The following is a 27,691-nucleotide window of genomic DNA, read 5'->3' as shown; positions in this document are numbered from 1 at the left end:
TTTTGTTTTACGATATTGAACTTGGATCAAACAATTATCCATATTTTACTGAAATTGACATTCTGCCCAGTGCCGGATTAAGGGTCTGCTGGCCTGTAGTCACATTTTATAAGTGGCCCGAAAATCAGGGTTGCCAACTAAAACAATAGAATTATCAGTGTTGCCAAATCATTGTCACAAAGATCGTTGTTGTAAAGTGGCCTGGATTTTGGACTGGCCTGTAGGCACGTGCCTACTTTGCCTAATGGTTAATCCGGCACTGATTCTGCCCCCAATTTTGTTACAATATACAAATTTGACCTTGACTTGAAACAAGTGACTTTAAACCATAACAACAGTCTCATAACCTAAAGATTTCATAACGTAAAAAACATTTAAAGGAATTTCAATCAACTCAATTTTATCCTTACAACACACAACTTCTGCTACAAGGATGTCATGCTGTAGCAAAAAATTGAACCTTACAAAAACTTGACCAAAATAAACTACACAATTGCTCTTACACAGTTTCCACTGTTTTCACTCACTTCCAAATTCATGTCTCCTCCCATGCTCTGCATCAGCTCCTCATCTTTCACTTCCTCATCATCCACCACGAAGTCGACTTCCTCGGATGCTGCAGGGAAGAGATCAGTGACGAATGTGAAGAGGAGACTCCGCTCCTCCTTTCCAGGGAGTCGAGGGAGCAGGATGTTGCGGAGGGCGGTGATGAGAGCAATCTCCTCAATCTTCTTCATGTTTTCAGCATCAGATTCAATAAGTTCACGACTGAAACAATAATTGGAGTATTTACTCCATTTCGAAGTTCGATCACAGGACATTCCCGAACATTAAGTCTGTGTTTGAGTCATGTGCCAAGCTTTCTATTTAATTACTGTACACTGATCATCTCAACCTCGGCGCCTAAGCAGTTTACATACGCTGAAAAACAATATATCATGTTCTGGACGAAAATCTTTTTGGTGAAAACGACTCAATGATTCCACGACTAAAAAATTAATTCAAAATGAAAGGGTTTTGAACACAGGATGCTCCACATCATGTTTGTATATGTGTGCATGAATCATGTGACTCACATTATTCGGCCAAGTTTTTACCAAGTTGTTCAAACTACTTTACACAGGGTTTCTCAAGCTAGGCGCCGTCCTCTTTCCATTTCATAGGATTGGGTCGGTGGCAAAAACTTTACATACGATACAATAAAATAGATTAATTTGTGGACAAATTTTTATTGAAAATAGTAATATACAAGAGAGTAAAGTAATTTTTACCTTTGTACATCAACGTCAGCTCTGGACTGAACCACTAAACAGGTTTAAGAGGCTTCACAGCGCGTGACACAATCAAACAATTAAACATTATTCGTGTGCTTACTCCTTGCTGATTTGGATCGCTTCTTGCGTTGATTGGTCCAAGGATTGTTCCTGGGAAGAAGAAGATAGTCCACCTTCCACTAGAGGCCCCCCTACAGCCACTAGAGGTCCTCCTTCCGCTCCGCTGTCGTCAGCAGCTGTTGAACTTGCAGCCAAACCTCCAGAACTTGACATTAAACTTGACCTGAAACAAAGTTCAAGTGAATTGAAATTAAAAATCGCCCAAAAAATTTTGCATCGAACGTGTTGGCAATAACAGAGACTACTTGGAAAGAAAAATCGTTTGTAAGCAATCTCAAAAAGGGGCAGAAACGTGATTTTTTGTATGGAAGTTATTGAAACTAACTTATATTAACATATCTATGAAAAAGGAAACAAAGCCCTTCGCTACAGAAAATATGCTGCTACTCAAAAAAGTATGCGATAGAACAAAGTTGACGGAAATAAATTGGGAAATTGGTCTTGCGAAATAAAGTATGAACGCGTAGCTTTCGTGAAAAATAAGAAGCCTTGCACATTCAAATAAAAGTGAAATTTTTCCCGCCTTGCAGACCGTCACCTGTGTTTCCATATATTGGTAAACTTTCTGGTCTTCTGTGTGATCATGTCTCTGTATTCCTGCTTCAACTCCAACTGTTCACGCATCAGAACATCCAACGAGACGCCCGCACCCGCGATCACGTGCTCAATCAGCGGAAGTGACGTCACAGCGTTGTCGCCGTACATGATGTGTAGTTTGCTGCCTCCAGCGGCAAATTCTTCTCTTGGAGCTGTTTCAAAAAAAGTTTTTTTAGGCGATTTATAAAACTTACCTACATTTTACCTACATTCAAAGTTAAATTATTTTTGACCTTCTAAAGCATTTTATTGATGTAATACTATTGTTGCTTATTAGAGTCGTACTGAGTTTTCGAGTTGAGTTTCTACTTAAAGAAGAAAAATAATCCACAGTTTACCTGTTTGAAGAGAATTGGCAGGAATGGTTGAAAGCAGCGAACCACAAAGATCCAGAAGATGACAAAGTTTTCTCGATAATTCGTGAGCCTGAGTAAAACCTTGCGACAACAGATGGATTTCCAGAACAGTTCTTCTGTCAGGCTGTGTTGCGTAGACAATCCTGCATTTATGACGTCACAATCAATATAGGAATTCTGTGAAATTACGTCAGTTCTGGTAAAATGAGTTTACCTGAAATATCCAACACATCCCTCAGGCAAACTGGACGCTACACTTGGCTGACTTCGGTTTAGCATAGCCCTTACATCCGGGACTCTTGGAACCGGGTCAAGCGTGACGAAGCAGGCTGCAGTAGGTGAAAGGTCAATGTCCTCGCTCATTAGTGTGATGGAACTTTTCCCGGCTCTCAACGCTTTTTGAACTTCACTTGCGAGTTGGCCAGCCACAGAGAGTAGTGAGTTGCGGAGAGTGTTGAACCTCTGTAAGCAAATCCAACATCCCGTCTCTGCTATCCCCTTGAACAGGTCGCCTGTGAAATATTTCTGTTTATTACACTAAAAAAATGACAAAATTTGTACACAAGGCGTTTGGATTTTAAGGACTTAAATTTGTGCACATCCCCTTAACTTTCGAAAGATTTCTGTACGCAAACAAACAGAATTTTTACATAAAGCCGCTTTGGTGCTAGGGATGTGCTTGGCTACCACATGTTATTATTCTGAAACCTTTCATCAAAAACCTTAGATTTACTATTTGCCACCACTTTTCTATGTTTTTGTTTAAAGGATCCCATTAAACATCAACACTTGGTCTTGATGAACCACAGAAATTTTGTTCCAAACACACAAAAAATCATTTCAGAAAAGCCTACCGAGCATGAAATGATCCATAGATTGTGTGCAAAGTACCGAGTACATTCCTCTGCCGAGTTGATATGAGAGTTCAGAGAGCGTTTCTGGAGGAGCCATTGATGAGGAGGAGATTGCAACTCCGGAGAAGGATTGAAGAGCTTGGCACATTGAGAGGAGGACGCGGTCACAAGAGGGCGTAACAACGTATCTGGGGGTGCAATAATTATTTGAAAAACTCGTTCTTTCAACAAAAAGATACAAAGCAGCATATCGGTTGGATAAATGGCAAAGTTTCCTACATTTTTCTGCATGAAGTATTTGAAACCGTGATTCGTGTACAAAATTTATGTTGGAACAATATATACGGATCTGTTCATAGGTTTATAGGTGAAAATAAATAGACGTAAAAAAGCGACATGCTTTCATGGCAAATAAAGCATGTCGCTTTTTACGTCTGTGTGGGCGGTTATTTTCACCATTAAAATTTATGTTGTTGAAGAACATTTATTGACTAAAAACCTCAGAAATTGACCACATCCAACGTTAAAAGTCGCATTGCAATTTTCCGTACCTCTGACACGAGCCCTGATATTCAAATCCGTAATCGAAGTTCCACGTCATGGTTTGAACTTTGACCCCCATGTCGTCAGGAGTGTAAACGTGTTTGAGATGAGCTTCCCAATCGAACAACTGATGAAAAAGACAAAACTTACGGAAGTTAGATACAGCAAAAAACAAGTTGCTAAAAAATTAAACTAGTTTCTCATATCAAATTTACAAAGCTATTCTGGCAATTGTATTTTTATTCCGACGTTTCGACGTCCTATACAGGTCGCATTCATCAGGGTAAATAACACTGAATGCGCGTAGTACAGTGCACGATAAATTCAACGCAAGCACGACACAACGCGACGAAAACACTGTGCGATAACCAATGATTGGGTCTCGAATTTATCTAAGTCCCTCACAGCTTGTGAGTAATTTTCCACTTTTTGAGATATTTTTTTAAATTTCTTACCTTTTCTGTAGATTGATTGGCGATCGAACTTCGCAAAAGATAACAAAGATCTCTTTGTTGCGTCAATAATCCAATGAGACCGCTGATTTTGCGAATTTGTGATGGAAAGAGCAAAAGTTTGCCGTCAGATGGCGCTGTGCTCAATGCTTGTTGGTCCTAAAAAAATTAATCACGTTAAGTGCCGAGATTTTTTATCGTTATGTGCTCAATTCACGATTTTAAACAATCAAGGGAAAAAAGCCAGTTCTGCATTGTATTGCATACTACGGTTTGCTAACCCAGGTTTCTATTTTTGCTTAAAAGGTCCAAAACCAACAAAATTGTTACAACCTATTAACAGATCTTGCTAAAGATAAACAGCTTTAAGAATCTTTTATGCTTTTTTCAACATCAGAAGCCAAATTTAACTGAAGTCAACAACGAGTATAAATGAATATCAAATAGAGATTTCTTCGACTTTAAACATCTGCAACTTTGAAGCAACCGACCTGATCCGTTCCATCTCTCGCATTCTCTCCATCCAACACATCTCCTCTCGTTCCTCTGCTTCCCGATCTAACTTGCTCGGTGAAAAGCAAACTCTGCATCGTATTTATCGGCCCGCTACGTCCTGCATTGTGACGTCAATAACATCATTATGACATTATTGTGACGAAACAGTGTAAATTAAAATGTTTGGGTAATTGGACTGTGAACTTAATTAAAGTCTCATATTTATTGTGTATCAGCCTGGTATGTTGATTCTCTCTGGCGACTCGTCATTCATATTTTCATGAAAGGTTCTCAGTGAAAGTTACTAATGCAAATGCGGGCTAGTGAAAAAGGTTGTAGTTTTTTTTTGTTAAATGTTCAAAACATCTATTTTGCTACCGTACCTGATTCTCCGACCATTGCGTCATCAACATAGGAATCCTCTCCAATGTCCATGTCGTCATCCAACATCGATCTGTTAATATATACCAGACAAAAGTTCTAATACACGATGTTCCTCATGCTATTAATTAGGGATGAGCCGAGCCAGAACCCGAGTACTAGGTACAGAGCATCGCTGTTTTTCATGTATACGAAATTCTGTTTGAAAGGGTAAGAACAAAAATGGCTGTTTTTAAATGCGTTAGATGGTGGAAAAACGTGTACTTCTGGGGCCTGTACAGCCTAATACACAGCTGGTGACACAAGGGACCTTGGAAAGTTACAAAACTAGCGCGGAATTGGAAATGTTTGTGACGTTACAATGCACCGAGCGTGCTCGACCAAACATAACATTTGCTGTTTTGGTCCATCCCTACTATTAATATATGCCAACATGTTTTCTTAAGGTAGATTTGTCTTTTACTGAGAGCTGGGGATAAATTAATGGTCAACAAATTCATACTGACGCCTCTCACTCAAATATGCTACGAAACATGCTTGATTTATTCACAGTCCACCGAAAAAAGTTTTTCATGTCTTACTTGGTTGAAGGAGCTCCAATAGAGTCAGATCCATCAGAGAGATTCCTTCCCTCATCCTGATCCTTCTCCCGTCCTCTGCTCCCAACTTTCTTCTTCGCACTTTTCGTGTGAACCATGCGCTCATCTTCTATACCCTGAAAGTGATGTATGGTTGGATGAGACGTGAGACGAAGCGTTACAATAATTGCTATCTTTAAGAAGTTAGTGCTATTTATTTGTGTTTGTGATACAAACGAAACCACACACAAAACAAATACATTCTTGAGTCTATCTACTATCGGAGGGAAAGGTTCTCATAATTACTCATAATTAGTCTCTGTAGAAGAGAAGAGCGATTGTCTCAACTTGGAATTCAAATTTTTGTCATCCGGTTCTATTACAAAAGTCATATTTTTTCAGCCGGTTTTATCACAAAAGTCATATTTTTCAGCCGGTTTTGTTACAAAAAAATCCATTGACAGTAACCAGTAATGCTAACCGGTTCGCTGATCTCATAAAATTTCGTGAGACGGTTCCATAGAGCCTGTGCAAACCGGCTGAATCCCACCACTGCTTAAACCCATCCAATTTGTTAATCTATAGTGTATTGAATATTAGTTTCAAGATGATTATTTACCTTCAGCATAATCACAGCGGCATGAAGGTTATCACTGATGTCATCAGCAACTTTCACCAAAGCAAGGTGATCCCCTTCAGATGTTGATTTCAACGCTTCTTCCATTCGGTTGTTTAACTAAAACCAGGTGAGATAATTAGGTTTAAAGTAAGAATTTCAAACTCAAGTTGCAAGTGGAATAGGAAAGTTCGTTTTTCGCTCTTACCACTATCATGGTAAAAAAACTTGATGGCCCAATACTAACAGAACGTTTGATGTGTAAGTTTCGAAAATTAAGTACATTAGTATTTCTTCATTGAAAAATTTGTATTTTAAATTTTTTTACGGTATCTCTTTATTGAAAAAAAAATGTTTTTTACTAATTATTGAAAACATCTCATCACAATAATACACAATGTTCGGTTTTCGTAATGGTTTCATCTTCAAGCAAGTAATCAAATTGCAATCCCAAGTTACCTTTACAGTTGTTGCAAGCAATACAACTTGCGTTGAATTGTCCAATGTCCAGGAAACTTGGCTGTTTTCTATCGAGCCTCCCAAGGTAGCGTTGAGTTGAGCAGCAACCTCTGATCTCTAGAATAAGTTTTCCAATGTTTAATTTCATTTTCTCAACTCTAAAACTTAGAGAGGCATTGACCCTTATAGTAGACTTGTACAATGTCTTTCGTAAGGATTTGAAAGATTAGGTACATGTGTTACTTTAACTGATGATTTTAATACAGGAACACTAGCCATAGATTTTGAAGGAAGCATGTTCGGCAAAACGGTGTGTTTTTAACACACAATCATTAAATAAACACTTTTTGTCATTGAACTAATACGGAGAATTGAATAATGTCAAGCGTTCTGTCATATGCTTTTTCTACAATCCCGGGGACGAATCCCGATACAGATTTTTTGGTCTGTACATGGGTCAGGCGTACCTGAGGTGGGACACCTAGTGGCTGATCTTCCTTTCCTGAATCGCTCTCTGACGCCACTTGTGGTTGCAACGTGGGCGACATCGCCACCTTCTGGACGGGATCGGATCCTCCAGATCGTTGCGAGATGGCGCTAGAGGGTCGACTTATTCTCACCCTGGACGCTCCCACGCTCCGAAGAGTTTGTTGGATCTGAGCAGGACGAGGATCGTTGCCAAGGGAAACGTGAAGATGCTCCTGGGAACAGGGATACAAAAAGTTGCATAAGAAATTAACATCACAAACACAAAGGTGTATGAATTGAAGAGATAACGATGTTACTGCATCGTATTCAGTCATTATCCACCAATTGTTCTGTCCACTGTTTTGCGCTGCATAACGTCTCAACGTATTTCCGACTTTATGATTGCTTTAGTGCAGGGGTGGGCAACCCCTGGCACACGAGGTAGATATCATGGCACGCCAAACGATATATCAAGCAGACAAGTTAACCTGTTACAGTGCTTATTTTTAGGTTGTTGTTAAGCACTAGTCTTAACATCCAGTCAACATGCACAAATCTCTCTGCTCGTATCGCCTAAAAAGGTTGCCAACTTCTGTTTCAGTGCATTTGCGTCTCTATGTATTCATTTACCCACCGAAACAAACTCAACTCAATCCTTTAAAGCACATCAGTGTTAATACAACATTCCGTTAGAAACACATGGAGACGAGTAACAACTACTAAGTTAATATATTTCAAAACGTGAACTGACTTGCAATGTAGCTTGGATGGCCATAAGAAGTTGTGGTAACCATAGCGACATCGGTCCTTCGTATATCAAGGGTCGGTGAAAGGTCATGACCTCTCCTGCCGTGCTCGACACACCGGTGACCTTGTACCTCTTGCGCCCACCAGCGGAGGCACGACCCGGGGAAGGTTTATTCACTACTAGGGGCTGCTCAGTAAAGACGAGTCGACCGAGATGCGGCAGAACTTTGCACAAATATCTGAAAATGAAACAAAGTTAATAAGATGTGCTGCTATTGATTCTTACTAAAAGTTAACAAACACTTAAACAACGGTCTACTTCACAAAACTGTACGTATGAGAACATAATAAAACTCAAAATCAGAAATAGCAAAAAAAGCAAATTTTTAGAAACGGTTACCACTTAGCAAATTATATAATCGTTTAAATCAGTGGTTCCCAAACTTTTCGACGAATTCCTCACTTAACAATTCAAAACATTTTCATTCCTCGCCAATATACTACATAGTAGATGCTAAACCATACAAAGATCATTTAAAAGCAAGTCTTTTATTAACTTCACAGGTTATATTTCCAGAGCTTAAGTGTCTATTTACAAACCACATGTAGAAATTAAAGTAAATTCCTCCATCCAAGTTTTAAAATTCCGCTACGGTTGGGAACCACTGGCTTAAATAAGGTAATTGTTTTGCAAGTTTTAGTAATCTCACTTCAAGTCAAACGCAACATTTGTGCAGCGAGGCTATCAGTTAAACTTAAATCAACTTATCCATGCAACCCACTTGTTGACCGCGTTCAGGTCGTATCCGTAACACACGATGTTCATCACATCTTCCGGCGACAGGAAGTAAAAGCGTGGGAAGCGCTGACGTCGACGCTCCAGGTTGCCTAGCAACGCGTGACGACACTGTTCCATCTTGAAGTCCATTTTCTCGAGCATCGGGAGGAGACCTGCGCGATGATGCGTAACGGTTGTCAAGGCAACGTGGCACGTAGCAACGGTTACCAACCTTTCCTGGAGCATCCCTGAAGCACGTTTGTGTTCTTTTCTGTGGCTCGCATCAGCAGCCTGAAGTCTTTGCTGATCACAGCGAACATGTTGGCCTCGTGTGCTAATGCTGTGCGAACATCTGCACCTGTTCATAGGTTGAAACGGTGTAATACAAGAATACATATACAGGGAGTTCGTGCAACAGTGTCTGGTATGATAGTAAGAGTTTCTATAAGCCCTACACGAACTTTTGAGCTCTGCAGAAGCCCTAAAGGTTCCAAAATAGTGTTTTATATTCATTTCTACAATTGACTGTTGAAAGAAACTAAACAACTTTCTATCATAAGCAATTTTAATAACCTCTATTTTTAAAGCGTATTATTTATCCACGTTCTAACTGCATGAGTTATTATCTACCAAAAAAGCTCTGCCTCATTTGTTACGACGTGGGGAATGACTTATGCGACGACAAATTACGACAATGGATTTTGTGGATCTCTACGGTAACTTTGCCTTGAACCAAACCTGAATATATTTCATCAAGTTGAACCCATTTGCTCTGCACATTCACCCAAGCCTCCAGCACTGCTTCTATCAGATGCAAACGTTTCTGCCACTTCGTAACTTCGTCAAGGAACGAACCAATCGCGCTGTTGCTCTGCATTCGCGTCAGTTCCATCTGTGACGTCACAATCCCCAAGTTAACATCAGATATTAAAAAACAAATACGACATCGCAAAAATCAGGATTAGTTAATGCAAAATTTATGCAATTTGTTTTAAAATGTAAATTTTTTTGAAAAATTGTTAAAACTTGGATTTAAGAGACAGTGACGTCCCAACTAGATGACGTCATCATAACGTCATCACATGATTTCAAAACCAAAATCATTTTGTCCACCTGGTGGTGCTCGAGATCGGAGAATATTTTTTCGACATCTTTGAGGAGACAAATCGGACTGGGATCGTCGACCAGGTTGAGGAGACTGATGGGGAGCGAGAGGACGGATGTTCTGCCTCCTCCTCTGCCTCTAGACACCGATCCTGCTCCTGTTTTATCGGATGATCTACTGTGAGGTCCGCTCTTCATGCTCTTAGTTCGAGTTCCTCCAGTTCTGAGTCGGAAACGAAAGTATTTACGTCACATCCGTTTACTTTGTTTTTTGTTTTTCTTTTTACACTTAACCACCGTTTTATATTTTTCTGACTCATTACGATGATATGACCAGGTTTTTTTTAAGGTTTGGTTTGGGTGACCGCTAAGTAGTTTTAAGAGACCGCAAGTGTTTCATTTAAATACCAAAAAATAGCCATATTTGCTTAAACGAATTATTTATTAGGCTACTGGCAAATTTTGGGAAACCGCTGGAGAAATTTGGGGGACCGTTTCGGTCCCCCAAAACACTTTAAAAAAACACTGGATATAACAATTGAAATGTTTAAAACGTTTGCTAAAAAAGTTTCCATGCAGAGAGATGTTTAACCGGAGACATAAATCTAACTAGTAAAATTTCAGGGTAAATCTAACTAGTAAAATTTGTTTGGCTACAGTAGGAAAAACGGAAAGGATAAATCTCAGACAAACAAGTTCTCTGGCAGATTTGTTTTTTGATTTTTTTAAGTTTACATCTTTTAAAGTTCAATATGTGTTTCCACGTCACATACTTGCTTCCCTCGTGTGTTTGCAACATCGCATGCGGCATCATCTCACTTCCGGTTGCGTCACTTCCTTCAAGATCCGGTCCGATGTTTTTAGTCTGACTTCTTGTGTGAGAGCGGAGTTCGAATATTTTGCTCAACCAAACTTCCTCGCAAGTCTTCAGTGAACTCTCGATCGTCAGGTCTGCAAGGAAAACGCAAAATTAACCATGGAATCTTCTAAGTAAAGTCTGTAACTTTTGCTCTCTGGTAACTTCGTTTCTTTGAGTTGACTTAGTTGTTTTCGATTTTTGAGCATTTTGATTTACTTTACCAGTCTACATCCAAGAAGGGCAAAGGGACCTTATAAATAATTTTGTGTATGTTTCATGTTTTTATGGCTATTTATTCAGAAACTGTAACCCTCTTCAATGTGCAAAATTAATGAGAGCCTGACTACAGATAAAAACAATTTCTTGAGTCATGGAATATCCACCAACGGGGCAACACAATGAACATCAAAACAGACGTGATGCTTTCAGCGTGCTACAGGCACCTGCTCAAAGATTAGAGGCGCAATCATTCGTTATCGCGCGCACATTCACTGTAATTTACCCTGATAAAGACGACCTGTAAAGGACGTCGAAACGTCGGAATGAAACTACACTTGCCAGGAGAGCTCTATAAATTTGATTAATAAAGTCATAAAATACGATTTGCTATCTGGTTACAATCAAATTGCACAACCGACAGCCCAGATTTGTAACTTAATCTTGCACGAAAGTTACAAATAAGAATGTTTGCCAACCAACCTTTGACAGCCCTCTGTACAATCGCCTTCACTTCATCGGCATGTTTCTGTAATCCCAACTCAAGCAAATCGCCGAGAATCATTTTCCTCAAGCTGTCTGTGTCAGTTTGAAGCAAACCACCTGAAAAACACTGGTTGTTATACGATAAAACTGCCTATTTATTTGTGAAGAAAATTACTATAGTATTTGAGCTTCACTTTTTATGCCTTATGTATGGAAGTAGTTTTTGATGAAGCGACAGAATAAACATGATTCGTTGTTGCGAAAATACTTGCTATGCTTTGAGAAACATTTTTTACCTGTAATTCTGACAAGTTGTTTCCAATGTCTCGTTCTCATCGCCGGATGGTTCAAATCTTCTACAAGTGGCAAGCACTGCTCGATCACAACGATTGATGCGATCATTCCAACATGCACATCCCACTCTGTCGTCTGTACGAGTCAATTACATGTCAACTACTACAAAACGCAGCAAGGTAAGTTACAAACACAGAAAGTTCTGTGATATTGATGTGTGAAATGTTTCTCTGTCTAACACAGTGGTTCTTAACCTTTTCGGTGTATTTTCCCGCCAAAGCCAATTTCAAGTTTGAATTTCCCTGTGTCATTTTAAAAGTTTGTGCCGAACATTACCAATATAATGATCTTTAATTGAAAACACTTATCTTTGTGACTAAACAATCAGATTTATGGCCTTCGATAAATTCGATGTAACATTTAAAGCAAAACTTTATGTAACATTTTTTGCCTCTGCCTGTACATACTTTCATATTACATACTTTCCAACTACTAGGAAATTTCCTATCGGTTAAGAATCACTGGTCTAACACATTTAGCACCACAGCACCCTACTGACCTCTGGTGGTAGCGACTGGATCAGATCTTTCTGCTTGTGGATATTCTGATGCAGATGTTTTGTGTCGATCTTCTGCCAGTGCTTCCTCTTCCACTCCCTCTGCTCCTCCTCCAGCATCCGGACATGCTCCCACACCAACTTCAAGTTGCGGAGGTCGCGCTGATATTGGGGGAGGACCGAGAAATTTACAACCGCGTTCTCCAGAAGTTCCTGTAAATGTACCAGTCGGTAAACTGTGTAGTTGTGTGCATCATCGATACATACGTTACGTCAGATCCCAATCACGTGACCAAGCTGTTTTTTATCATTACGCAAACACACCAAAAACGGTCATTGGGACCAGAACAGAATATAGCACCTAATAAACAGCGGCAAGTAAGACTAAAGGTCAGCCCACTTAACTATATAGTTTCTTAGCGTTCAAGCACTTACATATTCTGACTTTTTTACCGTCTTAAAAAATGAAATAAACAGGGAGAGCAAGGGCAATTTCCCAGCATACTTACAACGATATGTAACAACCCACGCTCATAACAATAAGCATTTCAACAAGTCATCTTTATGTGACCTACCTGTAACTCGATAAGGTCTTGTGCTTCGGCCTGTAGCGCCTTCAAGCGGCGGAAAAATCCGTCAATCATGTCGTTGGCGTCGTGGATGGGACATTCCCGCGAGAAAACTTCGGATGAGCGCAATTCAGATGCAAGAGCTTCCACGCGCTCACTGAAGCGTAACAGGTCACGTGTGATCCGGTCTGATTCTTCCTGTTGGTGAAAAAGCATCGAAATGACATTGACGTCAAAGACAAAAATTAGTTCAGCAAAGGAGTGCACAACTTAAATGGCGTTGCCGGCAAAAAGATCGCACATTCTAGTTCATTTTTTGTCTCTCTTTCTATTGTTTGTTTTACATTGTTGTCATGTGACACACCATGCTCAGACAACTGCTTGCATCGTACAATGCAGTATTTTCTTTTTATATATTCTACAATTCAACATTCATTTTTTGATCCAGAACAACCAACGAACTAAAAAATGTGTGGACTTAATTTTTTATATAACGAATCAACACACTTCTGCAACAAAACAATTGCAGAATAATCTATAATATGATTGATTCATACAAATCCAAGTTATTTCTACCAAACAACTTCACTAGTTTAATTCCATAACTCGCCTGTATTCTAGGCCCAAGCCTCTGCTTCGCAAGCGATACTTTGGTTTTGAGATGGTTCCATCTGTCCGGAGCAGATTTAAACATTTCCTGCGTTTCATTGGGAAGTTTCATGTCGTATTTCTCCAGTAAGTCAACAGTTCGTTGCATTACAGAGAATCTAAAGATGATTTTGATGAAAAGTTTACTTTGGGTCAGTTTTGCTAAGAACATCTATGCAAGAATTGTTTGTTTTTATGCAAGTTATAATGCTCGGAATTGTTGTTGTAATGTGTTTTTGCAAGAAAAAAAGTTAATTTTGGAAACATAGAAAAAGGACCACACACATGCTATGTAGTAAAATGGCAATAAATTTCTTTCAGAATGGACAATTGTGTGGTAGTATTATAAGAAAATGTCCTTTTCCAATTCTAACAAAGCACCTTTTTTACAAATTTACACATCAACAAAACCATAAACAAATCGCCGCACCTGCTATCCATGTCTTGTTGCTGTGCTGACACTTCGTTGAACAATCTCATCATCTTCATAAACGATGCTGTGTCTCTCTCCTCACCAGTGATGCTTTCTATCTCAGGTTCAGTGCGAGCAAGGAAGTCGGCCAGTGTGTCAAGCGAGTCTGTCACCTGTTGTGAAGATTTATAGGTGATTCTATGTGAATAGATTTTTCACCAAGGTTGAAAACACTTAGATATTTTTTTTGTAACATGTTGTTTAATAAAGGCTTGTTAACATAGAAAATGTGTTTTCTAAAGAGTAGAGTAATAAAAAACTGACTTTGCCGTTTTTAACATCATATTTACCTGGTCACACAGAAATCGTACAAAAGTCCACATCCACTTGCTGGCGTAAGTGGTCAGAACCTGAAGTGAAACAAAAACAGATTTGAGACAAAATATACTAATTTGTGTGTTTGTGTCTGGAGTGAAACTTTGGAAGTTGAAACTTACACCCTCAAATAACTAAAAATGAAAATGATATTTTTGGTTAAAACGAAAGTACTTTTTGCTATAACAGGCGTTGTTTTTGTCAATAACAACAATAAAAGCGAAAAGAAACACAATAAGCCCTCCTTGCAATTTACCTGTTTTATGGGCTGGAAGTCAAACACGAGCCAACCGACAGATTTGCGATCGGGCAATGCCAGTATGTTGTCTCTTGCTGTGCGATAAATCCCGATCTCATCGTCGAAGTCCGACAAACCCGGAACCACAATGAACTCGTCACCCGATGACCTCATGTCGACGTCATCCTGGTTGCCATAGTGATGGTGGGTGTCGGTGTGGGGGGTGAGAAAGCTGCGTTCCGCTTCGTTAATCACATCCGGGCTGTGGACTGAAAAGCGCGATCTGCAAGAAAATCAAATTGTTGGCGGAAAACTTTACAAGTTTTGGCGAAAAGTAAAAACTTCAGGTGACCTTTGACCCGTTGTGAGTCTGCTTCCGTCACCGCGCTTCTGATGCGACTGCTTTGAGACTCGTAGCGGATTGGGGGAGGGGCGACCGTTGAGGAAATCGCGAAATGATTGTTGGACGTCCTGAACCCATAGAAATCTGCGAAATATGTATGCCATGTCATTATGACTGGACAGATTTTGAATGAAGCAACACAAAAAAAAAGAGTTCATAAAGTAAATACTTTTACATTGACAAGAACAACAGCGATTATTGCACCGTCTACGAAACAATGGATTCTCTGTATACAGCTACAAGCTCTTTGCATTTGGGTTTTTCACCAAGATACTTTTCTTCCATACATAAAACGTTACATAGAAAAACAATTATTTCGTCACAACAACCAGCACGTTTTCGAACGTTTAATTGTTTTTAATTCGAAAACCAAAGAATACTCAGTGACGTCATAGAGACATGACAGACAACACTGACTTGTAATCGTCGAATATTGTGAGAAGTTCTTTGCATTTTTCCGTGTTTTCTTCAACCACGGTCCGAATTTCCTCCACAACTTCCCAAACGTCTTGATCGGAAGTGAGAAAATCCTGGTAAGTCCCGGTTGCGTCCTGTGGAATTGCAGTCAAATATAAATCAATTACAATCACTGACCACTCTTGACCCGAAATATCATGATCTGTTAAGACATATTAGGTCCTCACTCTTCAGCTTATCATTTACTGGCTCGATGCTTTACCATCATAATCAGTGCTACGGATTAAGAGTTATGTCTGAAATCATTTCCGTACTTGTCCCGTACTACAAGAATCAAAACAGCTACGAATCTTGAAAAACAACTAGACCATATTTTTATGACTAGCTCTTATTTTTGTTCCCTTGAAACCGTTTTCCAACCCCTGAGCAAACTCGTTTACCTAGTGTGACTAAAGCTCGGAAACATTTTATCCAATTAAGTCACAAAACATGTTTCCAAAAAGAACAATCGGAAAATTCGTAATCTCAATTACCCTTTCCTTTACATCTGTTTGAAAACCTTACAGGTAATCGCAATTACTCTTACCGTGAGTCTTTGTATGAGCGTCGACCTCTTGAGGAAGATTGAGAGCCAGGAGGAGACGGCGTCCTCCACATTATCCACTGATGCGGAACGATCAAGAGGAGGAGAGAAAGCGACAGTTTGCTCCACAAGCTCCAGGCGAACTTCAAGGACGCAAGGCTAAAGAAATCAAAACCTTTCAAATTCGGCTTACTAGAACAGCCAGTTTACTTTAAGATAAAACTACCAATATTTACTTTTAAACAAGAATCACCCAGCTCATTGCTCGGTGAATGAAGATTAATAAGCTTAATGTGTTCTGATTTATTATTAAATAAGATATCGAAGATGGTGTTAAATCGAAATATATGTATTTTAAAAGCTTAAGAACGATTGACTTAATGTTTTTCATAATCTTAAAACTTCAATTTCGAATCTGGCGACATAATTTTCCACCAATTTGGTTTGAATAGGCTCTTACCCCTTGTTCTACATCCTCCCCCTCTCCGTCTATTCCAGCCACCGTTCTATACATCGCATCTAAACTTGTCAGGATGCTGCTCTTTAGCGCCATCAGAACCATAGCGTCCATTTGCACAGTGTAGAGTTGCCAGGCTGGTGATGCCTCGCTCATTTCGACCGCCTGCTCAACAAGTAAAATTAAAGTTTATCACTCTGAAAAACGCTTTGCGTGATCCTGGTGGGGCATTTTGAGGCATTACTTGAATGATAACTTTAAAATTTGTCCAATGTGCAGACGGAATCAAATGGAATATATGCGCGGGTTAGATTGAGGCAACCTAGAAAATTCTAGACATACAACCAACTTAAATGCTTCTTATACATGATTTCTCCCCAAAAATAAGTCATGGCTTTTCAGCCTGTTATTCTCAACAAACAGGAGTGCTGTGGCTACACTAACCCATACGGACAACGTCTCGTCACCAGCTGCACTAATGAGACCTTATAGGTCTGCTGTCCATTTACAGGTATTGTAGCAATGACGTTGATATGAAACAAGTAGTTTGAATTCAATATTGAATTTTATCGATTATTTTGTTTTGTTGGGCGATTTCCTTAATGTGATCTTGCCTTGAAAGAATCTTGCAGAAGAAGATGAATTTCGTTTCCTGCAGGAAGAAGCTTCCTCTTGTAATCTTCATCCAACTCTCCCTGTTCCTCCAGCAGCTCCTTCAAACTCTTAGTCTTCTTTTCAAGCACGTGACTCGTGAAAATGTCAAGAGCGCCTGTCAATCAAAATATTATCAAACGAGTCATTTTTTTGGAAACTGGAATGTAAGAACCTACACAATTTGATATGACACACATAGGCCTGATGCAGAAGGTTTTAGGCACTGGTACCAAACCTACAGTCATTATAGATCATAGAACCAGCATACGCTTATCTACTTTACAGTCAGAAAACTGGGTGTTTTGCAAGCAAACAACATGTGTAGTTTTTGCATGGATAATATCAACCTCTTGTGTTCCAAAGTAACCAATGTCCTCATATAAATACTATATGCCGCGAAGATGGCCGGGTTATAAGCTAAAGTGCCTTGTCTACAGAAGGTTGTGGGTTCTAATCCTGTATCGACCATTTGTGTTTCCCTGAGCAAGAAACTTGAGCGGCTTTGCTCCAACCCAGTGGTTCCCGATGAGTTAAAACTAAATTGAAGTTGCAATTCAGGAAATTTCTACATCACACAGGTTCTCACCTTCCGACCACGAGTTCGACATCGACCTCACTTTATCCCAGTTGTTGTGAACCCGTGTGAGAATAGTGTGTACGTCATCACATACGATCGATGACGATTTCTCGAGGAAGTCATCGAGGTCAGCTGACCCCCAAGTTATTTTCTCCTTACCCTCAGAAATTATCTCTTCCGCCTACAAACGTCAATGATTGTCACGTCACAATATTCTTGTTTAAAAGGCGCTATATGGAGTATTTACACCATGAAATAGAAGAGAACATTTTATGATATCACAAGACATAGGTGTATGACGCAACAAAGTTTGTCGCGTTTTTATTATAATTTGTAACTGTCGAGCACGTTAGATAAGAGTGACATCGAAACAAACATTGCGTCATATTTAATGACGTCACAAGCACAGGTGCGTGACGTAACAAAACAGTCTCGTTTATAACTATACTAAATGCTGTGAACCTAAAACACCAACGTATACCTTCTCCATTCTGCTGTCGAATAACATATCCTCGTACTCCTGCATGTATTGGACGATGTGATTGTACTTGGACACGATCGTTCGAAGTCTGGTTGCTCGCTTTTGCAGCATTGAACTGTTGACTGTGCGTAGAAGGGCTCGAACTGAAGCTGGTACAGGAACCTATGGGAGGGTTCGTGTGTTATGTGGCTGTATATAGAGACTTGTTATGCAACAAGACGCAACTTCGACCAGTGTTATGCAGTAAACCTCGGTTAATCGGGACCCGTTTGGACCAAAAATTCACTGGATTGGGCGAAGATCTGAATTAACGGAAGTCGATTAGTTCAAGCCTTACCACATTACAAATCATTCGTACCTCGAGTTTTGTATGGATAAGGCGAAGATCCGGATTAACCGAATCCAGTTTAACCGAGTTTTACTGTATTTTGAAAACTCTTTTATGCAGCAACATGCAGGAAGAATGCATACAAAGGTGTTATGGTTTGCATATATTTAAGTTGTAGAATCAGTCACAACTTGTTAAAACTTGAATTACCATAATTTACTGTGAATGATTTGCAGGAACAACCAAACTTTGGTGACTGTCTAGTGTTATTTTACTCGAAATGTGGTCAAAGTTACTCGACTTTTATGCGAGTAATGTACTCCGCACTCAACTCACATCATGAGGAGATCTCTGCAAGTGATGGACATCTCTCAACATTTCAAGGAGTTTGGGGTCGAGGTTCACTTTCAACCCCGATACGGTGAATCCCCTTCGCCCCTTTTCCGACCCAACTTCGGTCCCACCTCCGTTTGACACCGATTCGCGCGCCGATTGTGGATTGTTCCATAATCGAGAATCGCTCTGCCCTCTGGCGGCCTCCAGCGGCTCAGTGGCCAGCACGGGTTGCTTCAATCTCTCCCTGCAAGTATAGGAATACATTTAATGAACACATAACTAGTTTTAAACTATGAACACAAAACTGATATTCGTATTCAATTTATTTTGGCACAAACACTTATGAAAGGCGAATGAATATATTTAACACAACACATATTTTTCCCATTGTGGCATCAGCAAACGTTCTGATTCGTATTTCTGGTTATATGTCAATGTTTTTCATTTACCTTTCAAAAGAGTGTCCATCATTTAAGGGACTGTGTATAAAACGAAGTGTATTTAAATCATTCAAAGGATCGCAAACATGAGATTTATTTCCTAAAAATTTCGGAAAACCTAAACTACTCTTCTTCCCTAGTCTCGCACTGTGCAAAGCAGAACCCAAACTTGTCAATAAACCAAAATATGATCGCTTACCTGAGATCGGAGTCGACACTTTTCGCCCACGACACGAGCAATCTCGTCTCGTATTTCTCCAACTCGTTCATTGTTTCGGTAAAAGCGTCGCGAAGCTGCCACCCGATGTCGCTCTCGAGCGCGTGCGGACAAACTTGACGAACTTTCGTCATCGGATATCCTACGCGCTCCTTCATGCCACGCACCTGTGACGTCACAATCGACAAGTGTTACGTCATAAATACGATAACAGGTAACAGAAGATAATGTTAAGAAAACATCCCTTCCAAGTGGGACGATAGAAAACATAAACATTATGACGTCATTTTGGATATTTGTTAGTGTGACGTCACAAACAACAAATAATACGTCATAACTGCGGTGACAAAAAACAAAAGACAAATATCTCATCCAAGTGAGACGCTACATATCTAAACATTGTGACGTCATTTCAGAAGTTTCGTCACTGTGACGTCATAATACAAACCCAGATTAGTTTGCTGACAGTCGGGGGAGTGTTGACGTGATGTGGAACGTCATGCATGGATGATTCGAACATGGTTTTGACAGATTTGAATTCTTGTGTCAGTGACAATATGAGGGAGTGGTTCTCAGTTTGAAGTTCTTTCTGCAAGAGTTCGCGAGCGCTTATTCCTTCGAACACTTCCAATACTCTGTGGGTAAAAAAATTTTTAGTTCAGGCAAAGATGACTTTAAATATTTATTTAATTGCGCCACAGTCAAAAGTGCTAGTTTAAGAAATTTATTTATGCCATGCATTCAGTCTATTTTGAAGAAATTTGTTACGAAGATGCACCATATACAAAACAGATCAACTTCATGATCCCATGCTGCTAAGCAGTATGAAATTTTTCCAAATTCATCTGTACAGTTTATTATAACCATACTCTTCCAATTGATGTTTCTCAGTAAATGTATTAATTGTGCCTATCTGCATGAAACATTTTCTAACAACCAACAGAGTAGAAGAAAACAACATTAGGTAATTTGCCTGAGATGTGACATAGCGTTGGGACAAAGCCTTATTGCGCTTCTCAGCACTCCAGCAAGCCGATGCTCCAGAGTTTTTATCACTGATCTGTATCTGAAGAAGGAAGTCTCGAAATGATGTCGGTCATCTATGGTGAGAACGTCCCGGTTTCGACTCGTGAAATCCCGAATGGTTCGAGTGAAAACCTGCGAAAAGTAAAGAGGTTTAAACCAAGATCAAAGGGTTAATGGTTCAAAACTCAGTGTCACCGTTACGGAGAGAGAGAGCACAAAACTAGGAAAATGATTTACCTGATTTGCAGAAAATTCTGAATCTACAGGGTTGTATAAACCCAACAGGAATATTTCGCTTAACGATTATCACATAGTTTCGCAATAATCTAGCTACTTTGTTTAGTTTTGTTCCCACGATCTGGGTCATTGTAAACCTGTCCTATTGACCTTGCGGCGAATAGAGTTTCTTTTGTTTTCAAAACACAAACACTTTTCAAGTGACGTTTCCTGGCACGAAGTAAAGAGATTTGAAGCAAAGTCGAAGTGTTAATGTTTCAAAACTCAGTGTCACCGTTACGGCGTCTCAGGCAAAAAAACTAGAAAAATGCTTCACCTGATGGGCACAATAAATTTTCCAATCAGTGCTGTATGAGTTAACAGGAATATTTCGCTTAACGGAGGCAACAAAGTTGTGTAATAACCAAGCTACTTTGTTGCATTCTTGTCTCCACAATTTGGGCTGTATGAACTATGTGCGTAAATTTCATCTCATATATTCAAACTACCTTGAAATTTTCACTTCAGCAAAACCTCAATCTACCTGGTGAATGTCGGCTATCAGTGCGTCAAGAGCTCGTGACCCAGCTCCACCAATCCGTGCCGCCTCCTCAAGTGTAAGAAAATGTCGTGTCGTTTCGACGAGGTCCAGAAGATCGTTGCACCGCTCGACGAAACGACTGAGACCCATGAAGCATTTTGTGTTGCGTGCAGGCCAGGGTGAATCTATCCAATGATCAGCCTCGTCTGTGGTAAAACAATAACTTTATGAAATAAATATTAAAGAGCTGATTCAGCTAGCAAGTCAAAACATGTTGCTTTTATATTTCTCTAAGGGTTTAGGCTGTATACTACATAGATCTAACTAAAACCATGCATTTGACCTTGATTGGAATTTCGAACGTGTTGTTTTGGAAACACGCAAATGGGTTTAATCTAAGATCGTGTGTAGGTCTTGTTGCACGACAAAGTAAAATTTGTCTTTTACTATTCGGAATATGTGCGAAGAAAATCAATCAGAAGAAATCATTTTTTTGTTACATGCTCTTATATCCATTTTTACTACTAATGCTAAGACATTTAAATCAAAAAGACTTTTTTTTCTGTAAATCGAAGAAATAACAAAGTTCAGAAGAAATATTTTTGTAGAAGTTGATCCTGTTATGTAGACAACTAAATATTCTTTCTATGACATGCATTCCATCACATACCTGCAGTAAATCCTCGACTTTTCAGTGAAGATGCTACATGAAAGTTAACTTGGATAACCATTTTACAGAAGGAAGACATTTGTGAAATTGTTAAACTACAGCAATGTTTTCTATATTTGCAATGTGTCTGGGCATACACACAAGCTTCCTGTACACTGATTAACATTGTGAGCAATGTCTATGTTCGAATTATTTTTCAACAGGTAATTTAAGCAAAGTCGCCTGTTCCAGCAACAATGTGAACGAGACATAATGAACAAATGTTGGAACTGATTGTAAAACGAAACTTGTCTTAGATCCGTACCTTCAGACTCCTCTCTCTGTCCCGATCTGGACAGCCACTCCTGATACCCTGCAGGTCCGTACATCCTAGTTCGGAAGAGAACGTTTTTATCCTTGGGTCGTAACCGCGCCATTGTTATGACGCTTGACTCCACTTTCTCTCGGTTGTAATTGTTTGCAGTTTCCTGTGTGAATGTGATGTCATAGGTAACATCCGGGAAACTTACAGAGCGGTGGTTCTTAAATAAATTTATCGTTTTTCCAAACTAAGTTTTGTTGCACTTTGAAAAGCAGTCCCAAATAAAAAAAACAATCCTGCAATTAACCGGACCTCGGGCACAATTATTATTAACCCTTCCAACTCTACAACATGACATAGACAAATATTATTAAAAGCTCATTGATGCTGCTTTGTGATGTTGTAACGAATCTCACCTTGAAATCTAAGTAGGTTCCTCGGAAAGCCGCACAAATTCTCAGCGCATCTTTCAGTGCTTTGTACGAACGCTGAGTATCGTCGAAGGGGTTGTCCCCTACAAGACTGCGAGCCCGTGCAACGATCTGAAGACACGGAGCAATAAATAAGTGAAAATTGTAAGCAGGCAAAATCTGAACACGATAAACATACTGATGATGACACGAAGAGTTGTAAAAATACTTAACAAATAAAGTGTGTCACCTTATAAAACTATACGTGTTTTTAATCACAAACATGACTGTGGTAGTTTTTTGATAATCAAAACAATTATATATTTAAGAATTATGCAGTGAGTACATAAGCTATCTTTTTTAACTGATAAAGGACATGATTAAAAAAATTGCCACAGAGCTTGTATAGTGTAAATATACTTTATGGCGAAGTTTCTGTGAATAATGGTGTTTTCACTTCAAAATCAAGTTCAAAATCAGATCCACATATGGTTTTGTGTTTGGACACAGAATAAGCCAAGTTTCATGAAAAGTGTCTCACCTCGTTAGAAAGCATCTTAAGGAGCTGAGCAAACGGTTTTGGATCGTGGTAATAATCTGAGTGCTTCCAAATCAACAGGACAGTGTGTAGCAATGCGGGAAACACTACAAAAATTATATGTTTACCATCACCAGTTACGTATTAAAGATGGTTTAAAGTAATTTATTGGATTTGCACAGCGTTAATGTTGAAACTAACCGCCCATATAGACGTAAAAATCGACATGCTATATGCTTTATCGCTTTTACGTCTATTGGGCCGTTGTTTTCACCATTAAACTTATAAACAGATCCATATGTAGTGTTTGAAAGTCATGGTGTTATTTATAAGAAATCCTAATAAAGCCAGGCACCCTTTTATTTAAATAAAACATTTTTTTTATCATCCAATTTTTCAGAGTAATTGGGTAAAATTAGCTACAATGCTTAAAAATACACACAGGTGATTGTGACAAAGTTTTTTCACCTTTCAACATTCTTTCCACCGATGACGTGCGGTACATATCTTGTATCCATGGCAACAAAGTCTCGAAACAGCGGAGACGTGCTTTTGCCTCGTCAAGTGCTCTCACGATTTCAGCTTGAACTTCGCCGAACGACTGCGCGTAAGTGCTGTTAGCGTGGCTCAAGTTCATCAGGATGTCCGACGCTACTGGCGCTGTGGAGCAGGATTTTAAGAAAATTAACGAACCATGTTGTTGAATAAATTGGGAGCAGTCAAATAAATAACGTAGGGCAAATCGAGAAATCAAGGTTCAACCTTTGGGTTATTATTTAAAAAAACAGCTTGCATAAGTAAAACCGGTAGGAACAATCTACATTATGCCTTTGAGCAGAGGTTTTGATTCAAGAAACAAATGATTGTTTTGCTTAAGAACAACGCACAACATTTCAAACAACAGTGCATAAATACTTATTACATGACGGTTTTAACAAGAATATTAAACAGTATTAGTCATAGGGTAACATCGAAAACTGATAACGTAAGTGCTGTTAAAACCTTCCAGTTGTTGCAGTATTGAGGTTGTGTGTCCAATGTATTGGTTCCACATCGCGATTTCGTGGTGAGGTCGGATTGGTTCGTTTTCTTCTTTGCTGATTTGACTGAAACAAATAAAACCTACTTTGTGAATTTTAGTTTGCATGGCGTTAAACTGAACGAGATCTGAAACCGAAACTTGGTAATACGAAACTAATAATATTTGCATTTGTTTTGCATGATACGGCTTTTCACTTTCAGTCTATTGCACGGGGGAATTTTTCGATAATACTACTTGCAATCAGGGCTGCCAAAGCTTGGGTTTTGCCCCAAGATCTTGGGTTTTTACTTGACGTCTTGGGTTCTTGGGTTTTATTTTGAAAATTATAGCAATTCTTGGGTTTTGAGTCTTATTGATGAAATAGATATATGTAAGAACTATTTTAACGAGAAAAGTTTTTCGGGTAGCTGCACTGTTTGGGCCCTTTTATTTTATTTTCTCTCTATTCTAGACCTTAATTCTTTCTAGATAAGTATACAGTGAAAGCAATCGTTACACTTAAAAATGCAAATAGATCAATGTTCGTTAAACATAAAAACTGCGAACCATCAAAGAAGTTTTAAAGCTTTTAAATATACTGTAGACATTACTAATTTTATGAAAAAGAAAACAGATGATGATCATCAAACAGCCAAGAGTGAACTGGCGATTGCTGCATATTTTATTGAACATAATATTCCCTTTGCTTGCATTGACCATTTCCTACCAAAAGTTTGTAAAGTCGCATTTCCGGACTGTAAATTGTCAAATATTTGTCAATGAAACAAGTAAATTTGCTAATTAATTGCATTTCTAACCACATTTTGCATTCTTGGGTTATTTGGCTGTGAGTCTTGGGTTTTGTTGAAATTCTCGTTGGCAGCCCTGCTTGCAATAATAAGCTGTTGTCGCAGGCACACATCTTTGATTCTGGTAAGTGGCCCCAAACTTCTAATGTACACTTATCCGCATTGTTTTGCCCTATTCTCACACCATGTAACACCTTGTGCCAAAAAAGTTGTTGTAAGCTAAGTTACCCACATGTAAACGTGAAGGCAACTGCGTTTATTCAGCAAATTATCTTACTTCTGTGAATAGCAGACTTTAAAATATATCCACTTGTTAGTTGCTCTACAGAAAACCTTTCATTGATTGTGTTGTGTAACACTTGCATACTTAAATGACATATCATAATGTTCAGATAAACTTACATTGTAGCTGCAAGAGCATCGTGATGTAAAACATTCTTGATTTGGCGAATCCAACCCACCACAGCTGATTCCAACACATGAATAACTGCTGGTTGTCGTTGGTCGAATGCTGCTGCCTCAGCCAGGACTTCAATGCACGGAAGTGCAAGGGTTACCTAAATAAACAAACAACGGTTATATGTTTATATTTTGGTAAACATATTTCATTAATTTTGGTAAATTACAAATGCTGAAATTTTTTTATCTGCAGCTTTGGGCAGAGAGTCAACAACCAACCATTGTTTGACTGTTTATATTGGACACAATGCAAAAAATGTACAAAATAAAAATGAGCAACAATTCAAGGAGAGAAATGGCAAAAGTAAGTATTATTGATTGGTATAAAGACATGATCAAAATGAAGTGAAACACAATTTGATAACATGCTATAACAGCAAAATTTTTTTTACATCTGCAGCATACAAAAATGCACATTATGGTATTTTACAAATTTTGGGCTCAAAAACCACATTCAGGTAAAATTTTGCCACAGGATTTTTACCACAGACATAAGGAAGACTACGGTGTAAAGATTGAGCAACAGTATTAGGTCAATAATTTAAATCTGGTTGCACCTTTCCTTCAGCTACTCCACGTGAAACTTCAATGTTGCCTAGCAACCTGTGAAGAATGTCCATGAGTTTATCCGACGTGATCGTGAGACCTGGATCTGATGATAGAAGATCGGTGTCTGTGCACAACAATGGCAGAAGAATATCCCTGTGAAAAACATTAATATGAAAAGCTAGTTTAAACAATATCTCTTTTTTTAATCAAATGCGTACAAAGTAGTAACAAAGATATTAAAATGTTTTCTTCTATTTGTTGCAAAATTTTGAATATCAAGTGTCTAAATTAGAATTCGGTTTACTTCAAATGCAACTATCTTTGTTAAAAAGTTACACAAACAAGCAAAAGCATTGATGGACACTATGATCAAAATAAACTTGTTGGTTAATGTATGTTATTTGTAATAATTGCTTGCCTTTACTTTTCACACTTATCTGTGAATTGTTTCAGTTATATATTAGTTTAGTGATAAAAGTTGATGATAAAAATTATTAGAAGAAACATGCAGCAAAGAAAATTAAGCCAAAATTTATCTAAATTTGATAAATTGCACACAAATACCTCATCAGACATAACTTATTACAATCTTGACCTCACAAACAGTTTAAGTTTCATGTCATTAAAAAAATACATAGCCAAACCATACCGGAATGCATCGAGAAACTTAACTAAATACATGTTAACCATCTTTACCTCACAAATATATCTCCATGTGGTAAAGCATGGGACCAATCGAGACATGTGAGACCGTCATCAAAGTTTCCAGCATGAAGTTGAGATGCTGAACCAGTTTTTACAAAACAAATACATTTCTCAATCACCTGAGAATTGTAAATAGAGATAAAGCAGTTAAAGCTCATGTTTTTATGCTGAAATCATTTTTTTACTGTAAAGTGATCAAATAATTTTTTCAAAAGTAAAACAGTACAATCCTATTTTGACATATCGCCAACTGTTTTGAATGATGAAAATGTTTTTGTAAGATTCATGTCTTTGGTTGTGCATTTTTAATGTATTATAAAATTATCAAATTGTTTAATCCTAAAAATAACGGAATCAATAACATGAAATATGCCTGGCAAGTGGCAAAAACACTATCACTGGTAAACTTTTAGATCTAAAATGTCGTAAATTTTGTTATTAGCAGGTTGCGCAAAAATTATAGAAAGTATAGAAAACTGATCACCTTTTTTGGCGCATTTAGTGACACTTTCAGACCTCCACCCTTTTCCTCAGATGCAAAGAACACAAACAGATGATGAGCTTCATCATTTGAAAAGAATTCAATCAATGTTGCACGAGATTCATCTCTCACAAAAATTCCTCGCAATTCATCAGCTCTCGGTCTCAGAGACGAGGAAATTCTTGTTTCCAACCACTTCAACCTTTCATCAGTATCCATATCTCGTTAATTTAAACATGCTGAGTAAAATAAAACATTACTTGCAAATAAATAGCAAATACATAGATGGTAAAGAATAACTTTACATATGTTTCAGTTTGGTCATTATCACTGAGTATCGATATCTCATTAAGTTAAACATGCTGGGTGTAATGAAACATTACTTTTAAAAGCAAAATAAAATTACAAATGTATGGATAGTAAAGAATAACTTTACATAAGTTTCAGTGTTAGTCATTAATTATCATTGGGTATCCGTATTTTATTGATTCAAACATGCTGGGCACAAAAAAACATTTTGCGAAATGAAATAAAAATCAGTAACATATTACCTTGCAAAACAAATAGCAGAAATATGGAAAGTAAAGCAATAACTGA

General features: G+C 38.5%; 1 protein-coding gene and 1 long non-coding RNA gene across 2 annotated transcripts in view; one reads left to right on the top strand and one right to left on the bottom strand.

The window, feature by feature from the left end:
• The window catches only part of LOC145212799 (uncharacterized), a 53,849-nt gene extending 26,520 nt beyond the window's left edge, over positions 1-27,329 (bottom strand). Inside the window, exons 1-49 of the mRNA XM_080081051.1 lie at positions 27,098-27,329; positions 26,605-26,732; positions 25,917-26,061; positions 25,303-25,457; positions 24,073-24,176; positions 23,539-23,730; positions 23,074-23,177; positions 22,539-22,664; positions 22,126-22,288; positions 21,155-21,357; positions 20,342-20,526; positions 19,817-20,003; positions 19,351-19,535; positions 18,712-18,955; positions 18,048-18,209; positions 17,576-17,747; positions 16,950-17,104; positions 16,339-16,500; positions 15,882-16,037; positions 15,296-15,429; positions 14,828-14,962; positions 14,494-14,758; positions 14,213-14,272; positions 13,881-14,035; positions 13,413-13,569; positions 12,809-13,000; positions 12,237-12,446; positions 11,680-11,812; positions 11,381-11,500; positions 10,596-10,773; positions 9,832-10,045; positions 9,457-9,610; positions 8,951-9,076; positions 8,723-8,891; positions 7,945-8,179; positions 7,193-7,426; positions 6,726-6,842; positions 6,270-6,386; positions 5,654-5,787; positions 5,075-5,145; positions 4,688-4,809; positions 4,200-4,355; positions 3,753-3,871; positions 3,202-3,389; positions 2,562-2,859; positions 2,330-2,490; positions 1,933-2,143; positions 1,375-1,557; positions 528-768 (exon numbers count right to left, since the gene is read on the bottom strand). Of these exons, the coding sequence (XP_079937177.1) occupies positions 528-768; positions 1,375-1,557; positions 1,933-2,143; positions 2,330-2,490; positions 2,562-2,859; positions 3,202-3,389; positions 3,753-3,871; positions 4,200-4,355; positions 4,688-4,809; positions 5,075-5,145; positions 5,654-5,787; positions 6,270-6,386; positions 6,726-6,842; positions 7,193-7,426; positions 7,945-8,179; positions 8,723-8,891; positions 8,951-9,076; positions 9,457-9,610; positions 9,832-10,045; positions 10,596-10,773; positions 11,381-11,500; positions 11,680-11,812; positions 12,237-12,446; positions 12,809-13,000; positions 13,413-13,569; positions 13,881-14,035; positions 14,213-14,272; positions 14,494-14,758; positions 14,828-14,962; positions 15,296-15,429; positions 15,882-16,037; positions 16,339-16,500; positions 16,950-17,104; positions 17,576-17,747; positions 18,048-18,209; positions 18,712-18,955; positions 19,351-19,535; positions 19,817-20,003; positions 20,342-20,526; positions 21,155-21,357; positions 22,126-22,288; positions 22,539-22,664; positions 23,074-23,177; positions 23,539-23,730; positions 24,073-24,176; positions 25,303-25,457; positions 25,917-26,061; positions 26,605-26,732; positions 27,098-27,313 (8,133 nt within the window). The 5' untranslated portion in view covers positions 27,314-27,329. The remainder of the gene's footprint in view (positions 1-527; positions 769-1,374; positions 1,558-1,932; positions 2,144-2,329; positions 2,491-2,561; positions 2,860-3,201; positions 3,390-3,752; positions 3,872-4,199; positions 4,356-4,687; positions 4,810-5,074; positions 5,146-5,653; positions 5,788-6,269; positions 6,387-6,725; positions 6,843-7,192; positions 7,427-7,944; positions 8,180-8,722; positions 8,892-8,950; positions 9,077-9,456; positions 9,611-9,831; positions 10,046-10,595; positions 10,774-11,380; positions 11,501-11,679; positions 11,813-12,236; positions 12,447-12,808; positions 13,001-13,412; positions 13,570-13,880; positions 14,036-14,212; positions 14,273-14,493; positions 14,759-14,827; positions 14,963-15,295; positions 15,430-15,881; positions 16,038-16,338; positions 16,501-16,949; positions 17,105-17,575; positions 17,748-18,047; positions 18,210-18,711; positions 18,956-19,350; positions 19,536-19,816; positions 20,004-20,341; positions 20,527-21,154; positions 21,358-22,125; positions 22,289-22,538; positions 22,665-23,073; positions 23,178-23,538; positions 23,731-24,072; positions 24,177-25,302; positions 25,458-25,916; positions 26,062-26,604; positions 26,733-27,097) is intronic.
• On the top strand, positions 24,170-26,303 carry LOC145212800 (uncharacterized). The gene is made up of 4 exons (XR_013856787.1): positions 24,170-25,024; positions 25,310-25,494; positions 25,553-25,663; positions 25,928-26,303. It is a non-coding gene; the product is annotated as an uncharacterized LOC145212800 (long non-coding RNA).
• Positions 27,330-27,691: the final 362 nt, after the last annotated feature.

Source organism: Phallusia mammillata, chromosome 2 (assembly GCF_965637545.1).
Source record: "Phallusia mammillata chromosome 2, kaPhaMamm4.hap1.1, whole genome shotgun sequence".
NCBI lineage: Eukaryota > Metazoa > Chordata > Ascidiacea > Phlebobranchia > Ascidiidae > Phallusia > Phallusia mammillata.
The sequence above is the reverse complement of the archived record's forward strand: the minus strand, read 5'-3'. Positions and strand labels throughout refer to the sequence as shown.